General features: G+C 41.0%; 1 protein-coding gene across 2 annotated transcripts in view; it reads left to right on the top strand.

The window, feature by feature from the left end:
• LOC137287186 (con-Ins Im2-like) overlaps positions 1–17421 on the top strand; it is a 79543-nt gene extending 62122 nt beyond the window's left edge. For both annotated transcript variants that reach the window (XM_067819362.1, XM_067819361.1), the window contains exons 2-3: positions 13428–13683; positions 14136–17421. In XM_067819362.1, coding sequence (XP_067675463.1) covers positions 13461–13683; positions 14136–14341 — 429 coding nt within the window. In that variant the 5' untranslated portion in view covers positions 13428–13460 and the 3' untranslated portion in view covers positions 14342–17421. The remainder of the gene's footprint in view (positions 1–13427; positions 13684–14135) is intronic.
• Positions 17422–18783: the final 1362 nt, after the last annotated feature.

Below are 18783 nucleotides of genomic sequence, written 5' to 3'. Positions count from 1 at the left end.
CATAATACCTCACTTGTTCACAATACTGACCTGTTCATAATACCTCACTTGTTCATAATACCTCACCTGTTCATAATACCTCACTTGTTCACAATACTGACCTGTTCATAATACCTCACTTGTTCACAATACTGACCTGTTCATAATACCTCACTTGTTCATAATACTGACCTGTTCATAATACCTCACTTGTTCACAATACTGACCTGTTCATAATACCTCACTTGTTCACAATACTGACCTGTTCATAATACCTCACTTGTTCACAATACTGACCTGTTCATAATACCTCACTTGTTCATAATACCTCACCAGTTCATAATACCTCACTTGTTCACAATACTGACCTGTTCATAATACCTCACTTGTTCACAATACTGACCTGTTCATAATACCTCACTTGTTCACAATACTGACCTGTTCATAATACCTCACTTGTTCACAATACTGACCTGTTCATAATACCTCACTTGTTCACAATACTGACCTGTTCATAATACCTCACTTGTTCATAATACTGACCTGTTCATACTACTGACCTGTTCATAATACATCACATGTTCATAATACGAGACCATGACCTGTTTCTAGTTCCATTGCCATCATGTGTTTGTCTTTAAAAGAAAGCAATTTATTTCCATTCGGTTTTACCTCAAGATATATTTCGATGACTTCCTGCAAATCGAATTTGCAGCCAAGACTAAAATCCTTTCTACATAATTGATAAATGCCAAGAGGTAATTATGCCGTGCGGGTATATCACTGTCGGCAAGTGAAACTGTTCATGTCTGTCCCACGAAAAAAAACTTTCATGTTGTTTAGTTTGGTCTCACATTTTATTTAATTGAACAGGCGTTCAACTTGGCTTCCGTTTTCTGTTACAGTGCAGCGATACAACGCAGTCAGACATATAGCTCTTACCTCGTCAAAGATCAAATCACTTATTTCCGTGCGTGCACGTCCAAGGTGTCTCGTTTATCAAAGCCTATTCAGACAGTTGCACAAAAACTCTAGCATGCTCTGTACACTTTAAGATCTAGGAAACATTTTAGTTTTGAGTGTTTCGTAATAGTCTGACCGTTGTTGCTCTTAGTCCTGCTGTGTTCGACGGTTTTATTATCCTTTGTAGTAGTAGTAGTAGTAGTAGTAGTAGTAGTAGTAGTAGTAGTAGTAGTAGTAAGGGCGGAGGAGGAGTGTCAGTAGTAGTGTTGGTAGTAGTTGGTTGTGGTGTCTGTTTGTTAACGCCGTACTATCCCAACCAAACAGCGACGGTTTGTACATAATCGAGTCTGGGTTAGACGAACCAGTGATCATCATCATGATCATCGATTTACACAATTTGGATACGATGACACCCGATCTTGTTAGTTGCCTCTTAAGACATTAATGGATTACTGAAGGTCAATTGTATCCTGGATCTTGACTAGTTTCTTGGTAGTAGTAGTAGTAGTAGTAGTAGTAGTAGTAGTAGTAGTAGTAGTAGTAGCAGCAGTAGTAGTAGTAGTAGCAGTAGTAGTAGCAGTAGTAGTGGGCGGGGGCGGGGGTGGGTTCATAGCTGAAGATACAGGAACGATGTCAAGGATGGAGAGTTATTACGCGTCATTTTAACACTGACGAGTACTCTTGGTAATGTGATTGTATGTAGATGACTATCACACCCCAGTATGACAGTTTTGAGGTATATCTGCTTGCGGTGCTTCAAGTACGAAACGTTATCGCGCATCTTGTTAGCGTTAGTCACGGTGCCTATCGTCGTATATGACAACGGGAACGGATTTTCATGCATTAAAACCGAGTCGAAAACAAAAAGATCCCCCCAAACAACGACATGGTTCATTAGTGCTGTCATATTTGGTATTTTGACATATTTTTCTAAATTGTTGTTCTAGCTAGACGGAATTTTCGACTTTGGATATCACTGTAGTTTTCAAGATGTATTGTTGCTAGTTTGTCCACGGCCTGCGATAGTGTCGAATAGTTATAGTTTCCAGTTGGTCACAAGATCACCGAGCTTTCCCAGCGGTTTTGGCAATTGACGGAGTCCTGGTAACTCGTGGAATATACAGTGCTTAGGTTCAAACGTGCCAAATACTACATGTAATACACATATTCCACAAAAACACTCGATATCACATGAGTGGTATTAAGACGTCATTTGAGTTGCTTCTCCTGGCGTGTGCGTCATATTGTGGAAGTATTTCCAGAACATAAGTGCTAAAATTCAAGCAGATAAATAACGTACGCAGTTATAATGGTAGGATCAGGGATGTGGAAGCCTTCCTGTCACACTTCCCAAGAACTCTCTAGTACTGACTGCCTGCTTATCGCAGATAAACGGTCGAGACCTCTCATAGTTTTTCCAAACAACTCTTGACTATTTTTACGTCTCTGTATAATTGTGGTGTCGTAGATTCTTTAATTACATTACAGTGATTCTGATGTCGCCTACGTTCTCTTTCGCCGGCAGTGTCAGTACCCTTGTGTAGCACAGTTGTATCATTCTGTCACATGCTGACCTGTCTGCGACCTTTCCGAGAATAAATTTTGGTCCATAATGAATCGTTAGTGTGTGTACCGTTTCCCGAGACGGTGCACATAAACTGAAAGCATCCAGTAGATGGTGCTTATTACATTCCTATCAGTTGTCATATGAATGATAATCGATGAGATTATTCTAAGCACAAAGACCATTAGACCGGAAGTCTTGGCAGCAGAATGCTGAACAAGGATGTGTCTGATATACACACGATCCGTACGTGATGTCCGGTTATGTCAGCAGCACACGTTGGGAATGAAGACTTCCGACAGATTCCCCCTCCCATCACCTCCACTCATAAGGTGTACTGACTGTCAACAGAAATCGTTGATCCCTTTGATCATATTAATTAGTCCACTCTGTACAATCACAGGTCCTCTTGATGTTACCCGGATGTATCGACTAACTTCCGGTTTCGATAAGCTCCAACAGTAGAATTCGATCACTGCAAGACGTGACGTCGTTTACCGAGACACCAACCCTCTGATATTCGCTTCATCAATTCCACTTTGAAATCAATACAGTTTATTTTCTCAGACCAATTCCGCATCTTCTTGTCTGATCTATGTTGTGTTGTATGTGAAGACCCTAACGGTTAAACGGACGCCACTGGAAATGCGTGGGCAGGTACGGAACATGTAGGTCTTCAATACCATAAAGTAAAAAAGCTTTAATGAACCGGACAAGGGAAAGGCAACGGCATCAACAGCAAATAGAATCCCACTTGAAAGTGGTGATATATAGCTCTGATTCGTCATTTATCCTTTCGCTTCGTTTCTTCTCCTGGCAAAGAAGTCGGCAAACATTGACGTGTCGTTCCAACTACCGTCGCAAGAGGAACTTCTTGACCCTCTCAGCCATTACTGTTCACACATCGTGTTCATCTCAACTTGTTAACTATTCAGGTCGGAGTCTGTTCTGTTCCATGACTCATCACTCCCCAAATAGCAACTGTTGCACTAGATCAGATTAACCTTAAATTGATCAGAACAAGTATCGATCTTTCACAATCATCGACTGCATCGTTGTTCTCCCTATGTTGCTGATTGTGTAGCGTTACCAATCGCAGTCGCAGCCTGACCTTACTTAAAAACACCATCAACTAACATGTATCAAGTCTATAGACACCTAGCTATGATCAACGCGTATTCTAACCATCACGTGCATGACTCCCACCAATGTCTTGACCGTTTACCGGGTTCGATTCTGCACACTGGTAAAATATGTGAAGGCCATGTGTTCCTCGATAGTAGATCCACTATTCGTAGGGGGCGGTGAGGTAACCAAGTCGTTTGCCTTTTCGCTCGACACGCTGAAGACCCGGGTTCAATTCCCGGGTACAGTGTGTAGAGCCCTGGTGTTCCCCTCAGTGATATTACGGGAATACTGCTAAAAGCGGCGTAAAACGTCACTCATTCGCACTCAGTGAAAAAAGTCTGTTCGGAGGAGAGAAGATCTAAGTTTGAATTCCTTGGTCACATTACTGTAATATGAACTTAGCGTGTTACCCTGCCTGAACCTTAACGCTTGGTGTAAGGGGCTGAAACTAGAACTGATCGGCTTGGAGTATGATATGTCTGGGGTGGGTATATTTAGAATACCACGGCTTGGTATCTCAAAACACGAGAGCGGTATAGATCGTAATTGAACGGACAATCAGGATACCGTTTTACCTCGGTCTTACTGTACTTTGGGAATGATGTTCACTTATGTGTGCCACGCAATAATTATTGCTGTGTGAATGACGGGAGAATCCGGTAAGACAGTCTATCTGACCACCAACACCAGGTGCCATACCTTTTTTTTTTTCCTTTTCTTTTTTTTTACTATATTCCTAATGCCTTTTATGCACGGTGGAGTGAGTGAGTGTTTAGTTTTACGCCGCTGTCATCAACATTTCAGCAATATCACGTCGGGAAACAACAGAAATGTGGTACCCATGGGGGGAATCAAACACAGGTCTTCGGCGTGACGAACGAACGCTTTTACCAGTTGGCTACCCCACCGCCCCCTACACATAGTGGATCCAGTATCGAGGAACTCTTGAAGATCATTGTTCTTCAGCAATCCATGCGTTAAAAGCGCTGACTTGTATGACATTTGTTATCGTATCTAAACTGCGTTGATCAATGCTTATGCTGTTAATTGTAAATTGTCTGGGCAAGACTATTTTTTACAGACAAGCGCCACATAGAAGGAATAATCTGGCGTTGACCCTTACAGTCATATCGGGTTATTCTGTATGTCACAGTGTCCTAAAACGGAAATCGTACTATCATCGGTTTGTGTCTTCCAGACACGGAAACGACACAAGGAAGTGCAAAGACTTAGATAGAGCATCCATAACTACTACTGACAATGGTCGGACTATGGTGGTCGATGATGTTTCGTCGCCCACGTTGCGAAAATCGGATCAGAGGGAGAACGTTTATCTGCCCTTGATATCCTTCACCACGGTGGTCACTTGATCACTCGACAAGCATTTATTAGATTAGTAACCAACGGGGCCACTCAAAATAGATCGCGCCATCATTGTCAAGATGCCCCGGAAACCCAAATACTGGAATTGTGGTATTTATAGATCTCACGTGTGCCCCTGGCTTTCATGCTCATGCGCAGTGCGCTTGATGTAACCATCGACCAGGTTGACGACTAATTTACTCATCGTTTGGTGGTTTAATTAACACGGCTGCGTGACATGCGTTCTTCTTGCTCCTGGCATGGAAAGGACTGCTTACCCTCAATACGGTCGATATGCTAACAGTGAGACGCTTATCAAAATAGAAGCGACTTACTTTCACTGAAAATGGTAATTAATCTACGATTACCGAACAATAGAAAGTTTTCGACAAATCGATAATGGTTTATCAATATATTACAAGCATGGTCTATATTAAACTGCAACAATACCAGAACACTCGACGCCACTGTGATAATGAATTATAGATGTATATTTCTGGATTTCCTTGTTTAAGGGACCAACGAAACGTCGACATTCATTGCAAAAACGTCCAATTCCTACAGCGTGCTTTCAAGGAGCCAGAATGACCACTTTGGGGGAAAGAATGTCTGAGTGAACGGGTTAAAAACACCACGACTAAGCATCATATGGATACCTGAGACCATACGCCATTATAACGGTGATTCTCTAGACAACAACGTGTTATTGCCTGTCAGTAGCGACGGTGTATCTCTTAACTATGACAGTGTGCGTTACAACTATAATGAGTGTGAATTTAGCTTCTATGTCGCGCTTAGCAGTATTCCAGCAATATCAGATCGGGAGACAACAAAAATGGACCTCACACACTATACCCATATTGGACCCGGGTCTTCGGCGTGACGATAAAACGATTTAACCCCTAGGCCACCCGACTGTCACGCAGAGAATGAGATCATTTTGGCTTCACGTGGAATCCCGACGTCATTCAGATCTTGAACACCTTCCTCTTTTGCTATTTTAACTTGTCAGAAAAATATCGATTTATACAGCTGCACACAAATCTCCTTAAAGGACAAGACATGTAATCCTCCCGGGTACCCGTTAGAATGAGATGGTAATGTGACCTTAGGTAGCTTGGGTTGTATACTCCCACGGGAGTTGAGAATGACAAATTATTGTACACTGATAAATGTCATAAATGATCAATTCATAAATTTATCCAGATATAAATATCCCTATATGAATACTATTAACAATGGGATCATTTACCACAGTATACGTTTAGTCGTTTTTCATTTCTGTATCTCATGACGGAGAACATCAACTCTAAATCATATTCGATCGCTTACATCATTTTCTGCATGACAAAATATGCATCAGCGCACAAATGAATGTGATTGATCACGTCAGACTGATCAATGCCGTGATGAATACGACTATAGCTTCGATTACCATATCTGCGTTCACTTGGGTGAAGTGCATAATTTCTGTATGTTTTGTTGATAAATCAAGATGTGCATCTCGTAAAGGTCTTGTATATCGCCCACTATATCGAATATTCTAGCGAGTCGTTATGTACTGTACTTTTACTCTTTGTTTAGTTTGTTATTTAACCCCACTCATAGCACTATTCTAAATTTATGGCGACGGTCCCTAACAACTGTGTCTGGGCCAGACAAGCATGTGGTCAACAGCATGAGCTACGGTGCTGTGTGTCAGCCAAGTCCGTTCGTCGCTTTCTCGCTTCTGTTGCTGAAGATCAATTGCAACTTCGATCTTCACGGGTTCGGACAGCTTGTAGGATGCAGGCGTAATATTTCAAAGTACCAATACTTCCCGTGATTCTCACGAATCTTCTCATCACATTTCTGTAAAAAATACATTCAGTGACGTAAATAATTAATTCTTTGCTTTTATCAGAAGAAAACGGCAAGGTCTGACGCTAGCGTGTTGGCATGGAAGTGTATACAGGTATATTATGAATGTTACAAGTGCCATTAGCTTACCTCACACATACATGTTTTTTGGCTGGCTAAGCGCTCTTCAGTTATTTTCAGTGTATCCCTCTTACATGCGGGGTACATTGCAATATACCCCGCTGCCAATGGCAACTCATTCGGTACTTCGTGGCGATACTTCTTCATCTCGAATACCATTGAATCAGGCATAATGCACAAAAATTACCGATGTTTTCGCGAATGCAAATCGATAGAAGGGAGATAAATCTAAATCTGTTTTTCTTTTGTTGTCTCCAAAATCCCGCGATGACTACGATAAGTTTTGACTCGCATTCCAATAAATAAATTTTGACAAAACGTTCCAGTGTAGTACATGCGAATATTAAGAAGGGGAATTACACCGCGGTGACTTTACTAAGAAAATACCAGCGAGAAAAACAGCAAGATGCTAGAATCGAATCGTTTGATTCACACAGGTTGGCTGAAGTATACGATCAAATACCCAAGCTTCATAGAGATCAGAATTAACATTGAGGTGTTCGGTAAGATAAATACGTTGTTCATGACCCCCTCTACATACACTGCATCTTCCCATGAGTAGATCGCAGAGTTATAGCCATGACCATGGCGAAGACTGTTACAACAGGACCGAGCCACGTCATCATACTGTGCGAACCACGTCATCATTCTGTGCGAGCCACGTCATCATTCTGTGCTTGTGTCACCAAGGTGTTGGTCAGTTTTGTTAAATTACATACTTCATATTCACTTGCTTGCAAACTCACCCTCTGACAGTTACAAATGGGAACAGACTCGTTCAGAACAGGAAAATGGACGCCGCATGTTTCACTTTTCAGTCAAGTCGACTTCATCCAGGCAAAGGACTTCATATAAACGAACACCCCAGTCACGTGATGCAGTGGTCCAATAGCCGTCCTTTGGAACACTAAGGCTGTGTTGTTTGAATACGGCTCTCGTTTGGTTGACACACGTATCATCTAATAAACTACATGAACTGTCCTTAAGTAATATCTTATCTCAAATGAAATCTCTGATATGTCGGTCCAAGCAAGTGATTCATCAAAGCGTTTGTTATCTGATTCTAAAGCTCTTCTTTGAAGGATTTACTATTACAGTGAGTGAGTGAGTTTAGCTTTACGCGCCACTCGCAAATACTCCCGCTAAATGTCAATACATCTGTCAATAATAGAGGCTGGACCAGACAATCCAGTGATCAATAGCATGAGCATTGGTCTGCGTAATTGGGAACCGATGACGTGTCAACCAAGTCACCGAGCCTGATCAAGATTAGTCGCTTCCTACGACAAGCATAGTCGCCTTGTATGGCAAGCATGGGCTGCTATACCCCGGGACTTTTAAGGGCCCTATTATTATAAATCACATTTCGTGAAGGGCATGAGATGACGTTGCCTAGGATTCGAAATCTTACACATCTTGACGCGTTATGGCATTTGGACTACCGACTGACTACCGACTTTTATTACAGAATCCAGAACTCCTGATCATAACCCGGTATCATAATTTGACGGGGCAGAAAACTCATGTCTGTTTATAGTCCACTCATGTGTCACCTGACATCCAGGAAGGAATGACTCAGCATACTTTAACATCGAAAATGAAAATGTCCAAGGAGAAACATAGGGGCCAGCAAGAAAGGTGACGGAAGCTCAACCGAACATACAATAGAACAAACTGATCTATGACCCTACGGTGAAAGCCTTATGGAACGGTGAAAGACGTTGTCAGTTACTGGGACAGTTTCATTTCACCGAAACATCAGACCATTGCTATCGGTCTGACAAGTGGGAAATTCGGACTGCATACATGTATGTCGGGTTCCACATGCACTTTCCTCCCATGTGTCTACTACTGATTTAAACAGTATGTAGCCAAGGCATCATTGTGTAGACAAGCATTACCGTGAATTAAAGGGTGACTCATGCTATGATCTTGTGATATATGAATCGTTTTTACAGTTCTTTGTCTTCAAAGCTAAGACAGTTGGAAAGATCAACCAACATATCTAAGATACGTCCTAGTACTTGCGTAGAATGCACAAAATACGTCACCATTACCTAAATGATTTGAGACTTGTCCGTATAAAAATGTATTTTCGCTTTTGTTACTGATCAAATGCCGACATCACACAGCTTCCTGTTGTAGTGAATGTACTTAAGACGGTGCAGTATATCGCATTGTATCATTTAGACATTGACGTTGCTGTGTTGCTCGAGAGGCCATGCTGTCTAGCACAGACATACGCCAACCACCTTCAGCTGCACCTGAATATTTTGTTGTTATTCGTTTATCATTCGTTTAATGCCGCGCTCAGCAGTATTTAAGCAATACTCTTCAACCACCATACTAGTACGATTGGAAGAATTAGAAGACACATCGAAGTAATCATGTATACAGTAATGAATGTTTTGAGAGTGTAACCCCACGTGCACTTCCTCATGGCCGTAGTAGTAATCGTTCTTGAAAGGTGGTAGGCGTGAGGCTTGAAATGAGCATGTGTACGATTTTTACATCACACATCACACCTTCCTCCCCCATCCCCCGACCCGAAAAAAGTAAGACAGAAAACATCTAAAACAGCCCGAACAAACATTAAAACATTAATAACTGTGTGATGTATGGTTGTCAAAATTAATGGTCTAATGTTTATCACCTATATTGAAAACCGAAGAAGATGAACACAGCGGTCAACCTTTCCGGCCTGCAGTATATGAATAACGGGTTTTATCAGCCTGACGAGTCAAAGGATTAAGCACTGGTTTGAACCACAATTTCTTTATGATCCAGTAATCAGCTCCATGGTGTCTATATCTATTCCACTTTGTGATGTATGCTGTGTATTTCTAACACTAATCTTGTACCATGTTTTGCCTAAATCCATTGCATCAAATACGTAATTCAATCCAACACTAATTATTGTCATTATAATCCAATGGGCGACAGGGAAGATCTATGTTCTTGAAAAAGAGCTTTTCATAACACGTGGATCATATCTTTTATGCCAAGTAGAATTTGTTTCTTCATATAATGGATATTAATTCCCTGGCGTTGACGTTTTACATTTTAATGTCCATTAATGTCGCCATGTGATAGAATAATCCATACCAAATAGCTTTCAGTCTTCATTTGAAAATGAAAAAAATATGTTAATGTGTTCAGAAAAAGCAAACATTTTCCAAAACGAGAGGTGCCCGAGAGGCGTAAACAAATTGTTTGTATTCTTTGGGTATTAAAAGCAATAAAAGAAATGCAGAGGAAGACGACATGTAAATAATTGACACCAAAATGTAAATACACTGTTTGTATTCAGTTTGGTATTAAACGCAGGAAAAGAAAGATGGGTGAGACCAAAGTGTAAAATCCAACATTAGAGAATATTCGGTTTGTCATTAAAAGCAAGACAGAAATGACTAGGAAGGCCAAAGCGTAAGTACACCATTTTTATTCCGTTTGGCAATACAAACAGGGAAAGCAACGAAGAGGATGGTACACTGTAGTATAAGACTCACCATGAAACCGAAGTGCTTCGTGTTTCTCTCTCTCTCATCTAATAACGATTCGTCGCAAGCGTTAATTATTGAAACGTTTATCCAATCTTTCAGGTAATCGGTGCACGTCTCGCTAACGTTTAGGACATTCACCCGGCAGCTGGAAAATGTCCCAAAGGTGTTGTAGTCCTGTAGGTCAATAGGGGTAAACTTATATGCCTTCTGCTTCTGGAGACATAGGTTCCGGCGTTCTTGAAAGTCATTTAGAACTTGGACGAACGTGAACACATGGCACGTTTTCTCGATAATAGCTTCTTTTTATTCTTCATACCATGTTTCAGAGCCAATTCCTGTTCCTTCATCAGATAAGCATTAAGAAGAAGCTGTTGTCCATAAAAAATGCCATTTCTTCACAGATTTTGTCATCGAGTGACCTGACAAATAGAGTGAGTGAGCAGCGAGCTTGAATGTCAAATTCTATATAACGGGTCTTCTATCCAGGGCATATTAACACGAGAATGGTCTTCACCCTTTGTATTGTATTCAATTTCTAATGTACGAAATGATACTATTTGTCATACAGTTCATCGTGAATTTAAGTTTCTATTTTCTTCCTGATGTGAAAATCATTCAAATGGAGACTGAAGCAAACAACAAATGGTTATTCATATCTTGATGTATTGGACGATAAATGATTCTCGACGAAACGCTGAGTTCAGAAACGTACCTAGTATGATGTTTAAGTCTCAAGAGCATGTCACATGCTCTTTGGGGGTTTAAATTAAGAATGACTTCTTGATCATGACAAAGTAGGTTTACATCTACAAACTTTCACAACCTTAGACAGTTGTCAGGAATGTATTACTGTGTAATAGTCGGGGTAGTGTAGCAATGGCTGGTTTTGAGTGAAACATGATATGGAATCTTTCAGAACAGCTGCAATGAGTGAGTGAGTGAGTGAGTTTAGTTTTACACCGCACTCAGCAATATGGCGGCGATCAGTAAATAATCGAGGCTGGACCAGACAATCCAGTGATCAACGGCATAAACATTGATCTGCGCAACTGAGAACCGATGACGTGTCAACCAAGTCAGTGGGCCTGACCACCCAATCCCATTAGTCGCCTCTTACGACAACCATAGTCCTTTCATGGCAAGCATGGGTTGCTGAAGGCCTATTCTACCCCGGACCTTCACGGCTCCAGAGCAGCTATAACGAATCAAGCATATTATGAATATTCTCAAAGGTATTTGGATAATGTAAGGCGGCAAGCCATATCTCTACCATCATATCAAGTACAGTGGTTGTATGAAGATCATTATGTACACCTTGAATATCCAGTTTAGTTTTTCAAGTGTGGTCACCATTACTACCATGTAAATATACTACAAACAAAAAGTATGAGAACACCCTATAATTTTGTAGCCGAGCTTGCTGTGTTTGGGCTTTGGAATCAAACATGGTGCTCGAGTATCTCAGCACCCTTGTTTTTCGTTGTTTTTGACAATGTTTCATTTCACTCCGTAATGATTCAATTTGCTTTGCTGTATGTTCTAACATGTCGTTTTAAGTGCTCATTAAGCAAACAAAGTTGTAGACTAACAGTTAGTCTCTGAAATGGACATATTTTACTAAAAACGTTCATAGTGAAAAAAAATAATATAATGAAATGGAGCCCAGAGACTTTCGTCAAATCTAGACTTGCCACATTTTCTAGACCTGCGTGGGCTTTCTTGGATATATATACTTCAGGGTCTGTACGACAGGCTAATAAAGTTGCATTTTCCTTACTCATTCTTCAATGTACTGTTACTATATGACTATAAAATATCAGGGTGTTCCTGTTATTGTTTGTAGCATATTATAGTTATTACCACTGGTATAGTAGATCAGGGCTAGAACTGATCTTCAGTAACCCATGCTGTCTTTAATAGGCGACTAACGGGATAGGGTGATCAGGCTGGCGGACTTACTTGACACATGTAGGGGATCTTCATTTTATTATTTACGATTAAAAATATTTAGGAGATTTATCGCAGATTTAGGAGATTTCTTACAACCATGGCTATTTGGAATGTAGTCGCTTTTAAAAGATGATTGATGTATGGCATGTAATTTGCATGTATACGATTTTCATTTTAAAACAAACGACTAGAAACAAATACTAACAAATGTTTGATGCAAGATGAGTGTCAAAATGAAGGCTCTAAGTGAATTCTCGACCTTCTTGAAAAAAAGTCAAAATCGAGAAAGAGACCTCATGCACAAGTATGGGGCTATTGCGTTATGCACGTGCATATCATGCGTTTAGTTTAGGGGTGGTAATAGAGAGACATGGTGGTGCGTTCTTTAGATGTCTGTCCTTGAAACGATGGTTAACATTTACACTTCCTATCCAAATTGAAAGTTCATTATCCCCTACTTTTTAAGAGTATATGTGGAATATTGCGGTGTGCGGCATAAAACTAAACTGGCATATTTTACACCGCCGTTGCAATTTAATTTTTTGCACAATTGTGTACGTATTTAGTAGTAGCTTGAGATTTTTAAACCTATTTAAGTTTATGATAGAATTATTAACTTTTAACATTTCTTTGTTGTAGGATAATTTCACCTTGATTTCATTTAATCCAAACATCAATACATGTGTAATACAGCACCATAAGCGCACGAGTTCATACAAGGCCTCACACATACGTGTGCAGTGGAGATATGATATCCGGCAATGCATCCGTGTTGCATCAGAGCCGTCTCTACCGTCGTGTATGATCCCGAAGCCATGATTCAATGCCACCCCATGAAGAATACCCTCTTTAAATTATGTAACAATTTTAGACAACGCAACACACATTACCAGGCCCGTCCACTTACTTGTATGTACGCATACGCAAAGTTGCTGTTTTATTGAAAGAAAAGTAAACCCAAATGATGAATATGGTTAATTTAAAATTCACTGTTGCAGGTGCCTTTGTCCGCTTGCTCAGTACAAGGCGGAATGGAAGGGCTGAAGACAGGAAGGTGCCCCCTCGTATTCCTGGGTGTTCTATTTCTGCACGTCGGCTGGGTGCTGGGAGACTGGGAACACTCGTGTTCACTAGAGACAAAGAGGGAGGGACCACAAGGGATCTGTGGGTCACGTCTTCCTGATGTGCTGGACCTCGTGTGTCGGGTGTACGGGGGCTACACCGAGAAGTGGTTCCGGAAGCGGAGTGACGAAGGTATGGGGAAGCAAAATGTCTGTTCTTGTAAAACTGTGTATTGATATACTGCAGGGAGGAGCGCAGAAGAACCTGAAACTAAAGAAATCTAGATTTAGAACTGCTGCAGACTTGGTGCGTAGGGTGGGGGAGGGTTGGGGGGTCTGGTGTGTTTCTTTTAGTGTCTGTAATACCACAGCCGACATTCTCAGAGCCTGCTTTCCGTAGTCTCTATTCTTTATACACTTCACTGATGAAAAATCGAATTCAGTTCAATTCGACTTCGCGACTAAAAACAAAAAATATCGGGCACGTGAAGTTTTTACATAAGGTGATCTTGTCAGTGACTGAATTCATTTTGCATATATTCTAATGATTACGCCGGAATCGAATAATTTAAAATAACTTCAATAACATTGTTTAAGAAGGATAATGTCAATAACATGTCATCATTGTGTTTCTTTTCATTTCAGATAGTAAAAACAGAATAAAAGATATTATTTTAGGAAAAAGGGATGCTCTCGCCTATCTTAGTAAACGAAGCACAAGCTCATTCGGCGAACAGGGAATCACCTGCGAATGTTGTTACCACAGGTGTTCTTACTCAGAGCTCCGGCAATACTGCAAATCGTCACAGTTAACAGGGGGCCGACGGCCACTACACCTGGGGCGCAAATAGCTGGACTCCCACCCACCTCTTCATACCTGCCTCCCCCCACCCCGCTGCTAGCTGTCTAGCCTCTTCCGACTTCACCCTCCGCTACGCCCTGCACAAGGACACAAGTCTCCCTGGCTGTCGATCTGTGTCCTTCGTGAGATAACATATCGCATTTAGTCTCAACATATCCAAGTCTCCAGCATGCGATGACCAACCAGCTGATGCTTGACAAACCAGTGCTTCTGATTATTTTCCTGAAGGTGCTTGAAATTCCTGTGCACGATCGTAGCACCTGCGACTCGGTGATCTGACAAGACACCATAGTGTATGTATGGTTGGTGCTTGGTCAACTTCTCGAAGGCAAAAATGAGACATCAACAAATTGTTGCACATGGAGAGATTTCTCAAGGACACCACATAAATGACTTGGATTTATGGTGTATGTACGGTTGCATTGGACATTGGAGTAGAGTCAGTGGCATAATACAATTATGACAGTGATTATAGACAAGGAAGCGTTATACGAGGTGCACGATCAGACTTGTCTCATTGTCCTCTCCTTATCAAAACACATCCTTAGATATTTCATTTAATCCTGAGTGTGCTGATCTTGCACATTATTTCTGGTCACAACATCAAACAAAGGGCAAGTCTGATCTTGCATTTTTTACGAAACAACAGCACGTTGATCTGAAGATCTTGTTCCTTGGTACCTCAAGGCCACAGGGACTTAATCAGGACTGAATTGTTTGTTTCATTACATGAGTTTGTTAAAACAAAAATGTATCTGCTTCATTTGAAACCTTCAAGTGCCATCATGTCAAATTTATGTCCGTCAAGCATTCGTTCCCCTTTGTACAACAGTCTACATCATCACTGAAGAGTTTATGCAAACTACACGCGGTTTTAAATTTCTTCAACATCTTTCTTTCTCTCATCAAATTCATTTTATCCGACAATGCACCGTATTGTACATGTAATTACAGAGCATTAGAGAGATTTTTAGCCTGCCAGAGATAAAAGACATAGGATCAAAGCATTGATATTCCTCATCGCGACTTGTTTAACGTGCATATTGATTTCAAGACAGAAACGTCCATTAATAACTCTGAAAATTCGTCTTTTAGTATTTACTCAGGAATCCATTGAGGATATCGATGATGGTTTGGATATTTTTATCTGAACATCTACGGTAATTTTAAAAAATTTAAGCGGCTCGCAAGAAGTAATATTATTCACTGTTAAGTATCAAGAAAAGGTTTAAATGACACTGAAGAGGCTTATTGCTCGCTTCAAAGCCAACAGAGTATCCAGTTGTTATTGTGGAAAACATGTCTTACTTACTTGAAGACGAGAGCTTTCTTCTTCGCCCACAGCATGACACGTTGTAAAAACGAGGATTATCTTCCTATTTCCTTTTCTTGTCATGCAATAGGTATGTTCAGATGTTTGCAAACGCTGACGCTAATGTGCTTTTGAAACCTGATAGCCTGAAAAGATGTCCTTGAACCAAAAAAATCAACGTATTTTGTCGATCTGAAGGTAACACATTATTGACGTTTTTTCTGTAACAAGTGTCATTGTTGTTGCCGTAGCAACGGTTTGTTCCGTACAGAAAGATGTATGGATTTAAACAACATGAGTTACATTTTTTATGAGACAACAGGACAGATATTAAATATTAAGCAGCCATAATTTCTCTGAAGACTGATGATTGCAGATATTGCAGATAATGCTATTACGATATTCTCAGTGATGGCAAATTAAACGTAAACGTTAGTCACAATTGTACCTTTGTATGTTTGTATTTACATTTTCATTTATGCCACGTTTCGTTCGTTTAGTCATTTGTATTGAACAATTCAATCAGACAATATCCTTTGTATTTGTACGTCAGTACGGAAAGTGTTGTCTCGATGACTGCTCATGTGATGTTTGTATGACAAGATATCAGCACGGTGGTGCAGGTTGTCACATGGCGATCAGATGGAGGGCTTTTCCACTGTGTCAACCAAGTGGCGTGTTACATCGTGACCACAAGATGGCGGAATGTTACATTTGACCACCAGATGGCGGGGTGTTACATCTTACCACCAGATGGCGTGTTTCTGGTAACCAACCGGTGGCGGTGTGTTACATCTGATCACTTAGAAGCGGGTTATTACATCTGACAATCGGTTGGCGTGTTACTGCTGACCAGCAAGTGACGTGATGTTAGATGATGACGACCAACAGGTGGCAAGGTGTCACATCTGATCATCAGTTGACGTGTTACATGGTGACGAACAGGTGACAGGGAATTACACATGTCCAACAGGTGACGGGGTATTACATCTGATCACCAGGTGGCGTGGTTTGACATCTGACGCCAACAGGTGGCATGGTGTAACATGGTGACCACAGGGGGCGTGGTGTTACATCTGATCAACGGGTGGCAGCGTGTTAAATGGTGACCGTGGTGGTGGGTGGTGATGGGGGCGGTGGGGGGAACGGGATCATAAAGGGAGGTGTAGGGATACACCGTAACATTCTGCATACTGGGAGGTGCACCGTAACTATCCCACCGTGTCATTCAGTACAGGTACCGTGACACGTCAATGGTGGTAGTCTGTAAAATACCGCCCTTTACAGAAATCACCATCTACTTCTAAATAGACAATACAGTTGTCTCAATGAATAAATACAATACGGTGACATATTCACATGTTCACAGTCGCATATTTCACACGTTAATTAGTTCACGTATCGTATCAAATCCACGCTCTAACAAGTACAAAAGAAACGACAGACACGGTCATGGGTGTTCAAGATGTCACCAGTCTGGCTGCATTTTGTTAAAGCCGTTAAAACATCCACACCTACCCCCGTGATATTGCCGGAATATTGCTTTAAAAAGCGGCGTAAAACTAAACTCACTCACCTAATACGCACTAACCATGACTTTTGCAAATCCCCACCCCTACTGCCAACACACGTCATTCCTACCCATTCTTCCTGCTCTCCCCAACCACCACCTGCTATGTTTCGCTTGTGTCCACCTCTGTCTGCTTGAACGGGAGGAGTTGGTTTTGGGTCGTGGTGGGAATAAACAGTAAATATCATTGCTTTCTTCTTCTTTTATGTTTGTCATCCGTCGGAAAAGAAGATGGTCAGCCGGATGAAGCAATGTGCGAACTAGTTTCCAAATGTTTCCTGAATATTGCTGAAAGTCACCAGCCCGAAATTCAAATGTAGATACGGGATTCATCATTAAGCTACCAATATAATGAACATTTCTATCTGGTCATAATTTTGCTTGATTTGAAAGAGTATTATATCTTAAGAAGTCGGAGAGAGTGATGTATTTACACAATGACCCCATGGAATTTCACTAGCCATTCCACTTTGGTGATTTGAAGACCACAAAAACACGAGCATGGTACACAGAATCAGAAGTCTAATATGGGATTCGAACACGCGGTAATTTGGTTCTAGTGTGCCTTAAAGGCTTCACTTCTGCACAGCTATGTGCGTGCCTGACTCTCGGCCATTCGTGCACTGAGTTAACTTCATGTACTTGTCATTGCTTGATATCCTGATCTCTCAACCACCCCACTATCGTAGTGACCAAATAATCCTCCCCGTCAATCTCGAGAAGGCCAAAGGTTTCTTTTTGTACATGACCTTGACCAGATGACTTCCACGTGCTTCTAGTCACTTCAGAACAGTTCCCATGAATAAGATGGATCGGGGTGATCCCACAAAACAGCGAGTTCAACATTGTATGACCTCAAGCATTGTCCACACGATGAAGAACACCCTACAGTACAAATTTGTCGCTGCAACTAGCTTTGATGGACTCGAACAATCTTTTATAAATTAGTTAGCATTACTGATTCGTTCTATATAATTCCATATGTTATGTAACCAGTGCATTTTATTTATCCGTTGTCCCAAGATGTCGCCTGTTCTGTTTGCTTGTTTGACAATTGTTTCCACTCCATGGAATCTTGCGAACCAAATTAGATATAATGGGCGATCTTTTTCAAGCTATCTTCATTCATTGGCCCGCCAGAGGCGAGCCTTTACGCAACAGCGCAAGAGATGTACCAGAAAATACCGTCCTGTTACAATCACACCAACAGAGAGTTAACCAGTATAGCCCCCAATATACACCCTTGTATTTGGACAGTGTATCGTCTTCACGAAACACCAATATATTGCCACTTCCTCAAATATAGATTGTTACGTGATTCACAAAGGATTACAATGAAAAATATTTTGTGACAGTAAACCACCAGGTGCCGATGCTTGAATATCACATTTTTTCACATTTCGTTGTTTCCGTACTTAAAGGCACACTATCACGCCACATTTCTCTTAAAATCAATCATACATTTCTCTCATTAACACTAACTATGACCACCCTGATAAGCTACATATAATTTTTTTTCGAAAAACTTACATTATAAGGTTACAAAATG

The sequence above is a fragment of the Haliotis asinina genome, chromosome 6 (genome assembly GCF_037392515.1).
Source record: "Haliotis asinina isolate JCU_RB_2024 chromosome 6, JCU_Hal_asi_v2, whole genome shotgun sequence".
In the NCBI taxonomy this organism is placed as follows: domain Eukaryota; kingdom Metazoa; phylum Mollusca; class Gastropoda; order Lepetellida; family Haliotidae; genus Haliotis; species Haliotis asinina.
Note: the sequence above shows the minus strand (reverse complement) of the source record. Positions and strands in the feature narration are given on the sequence as shown.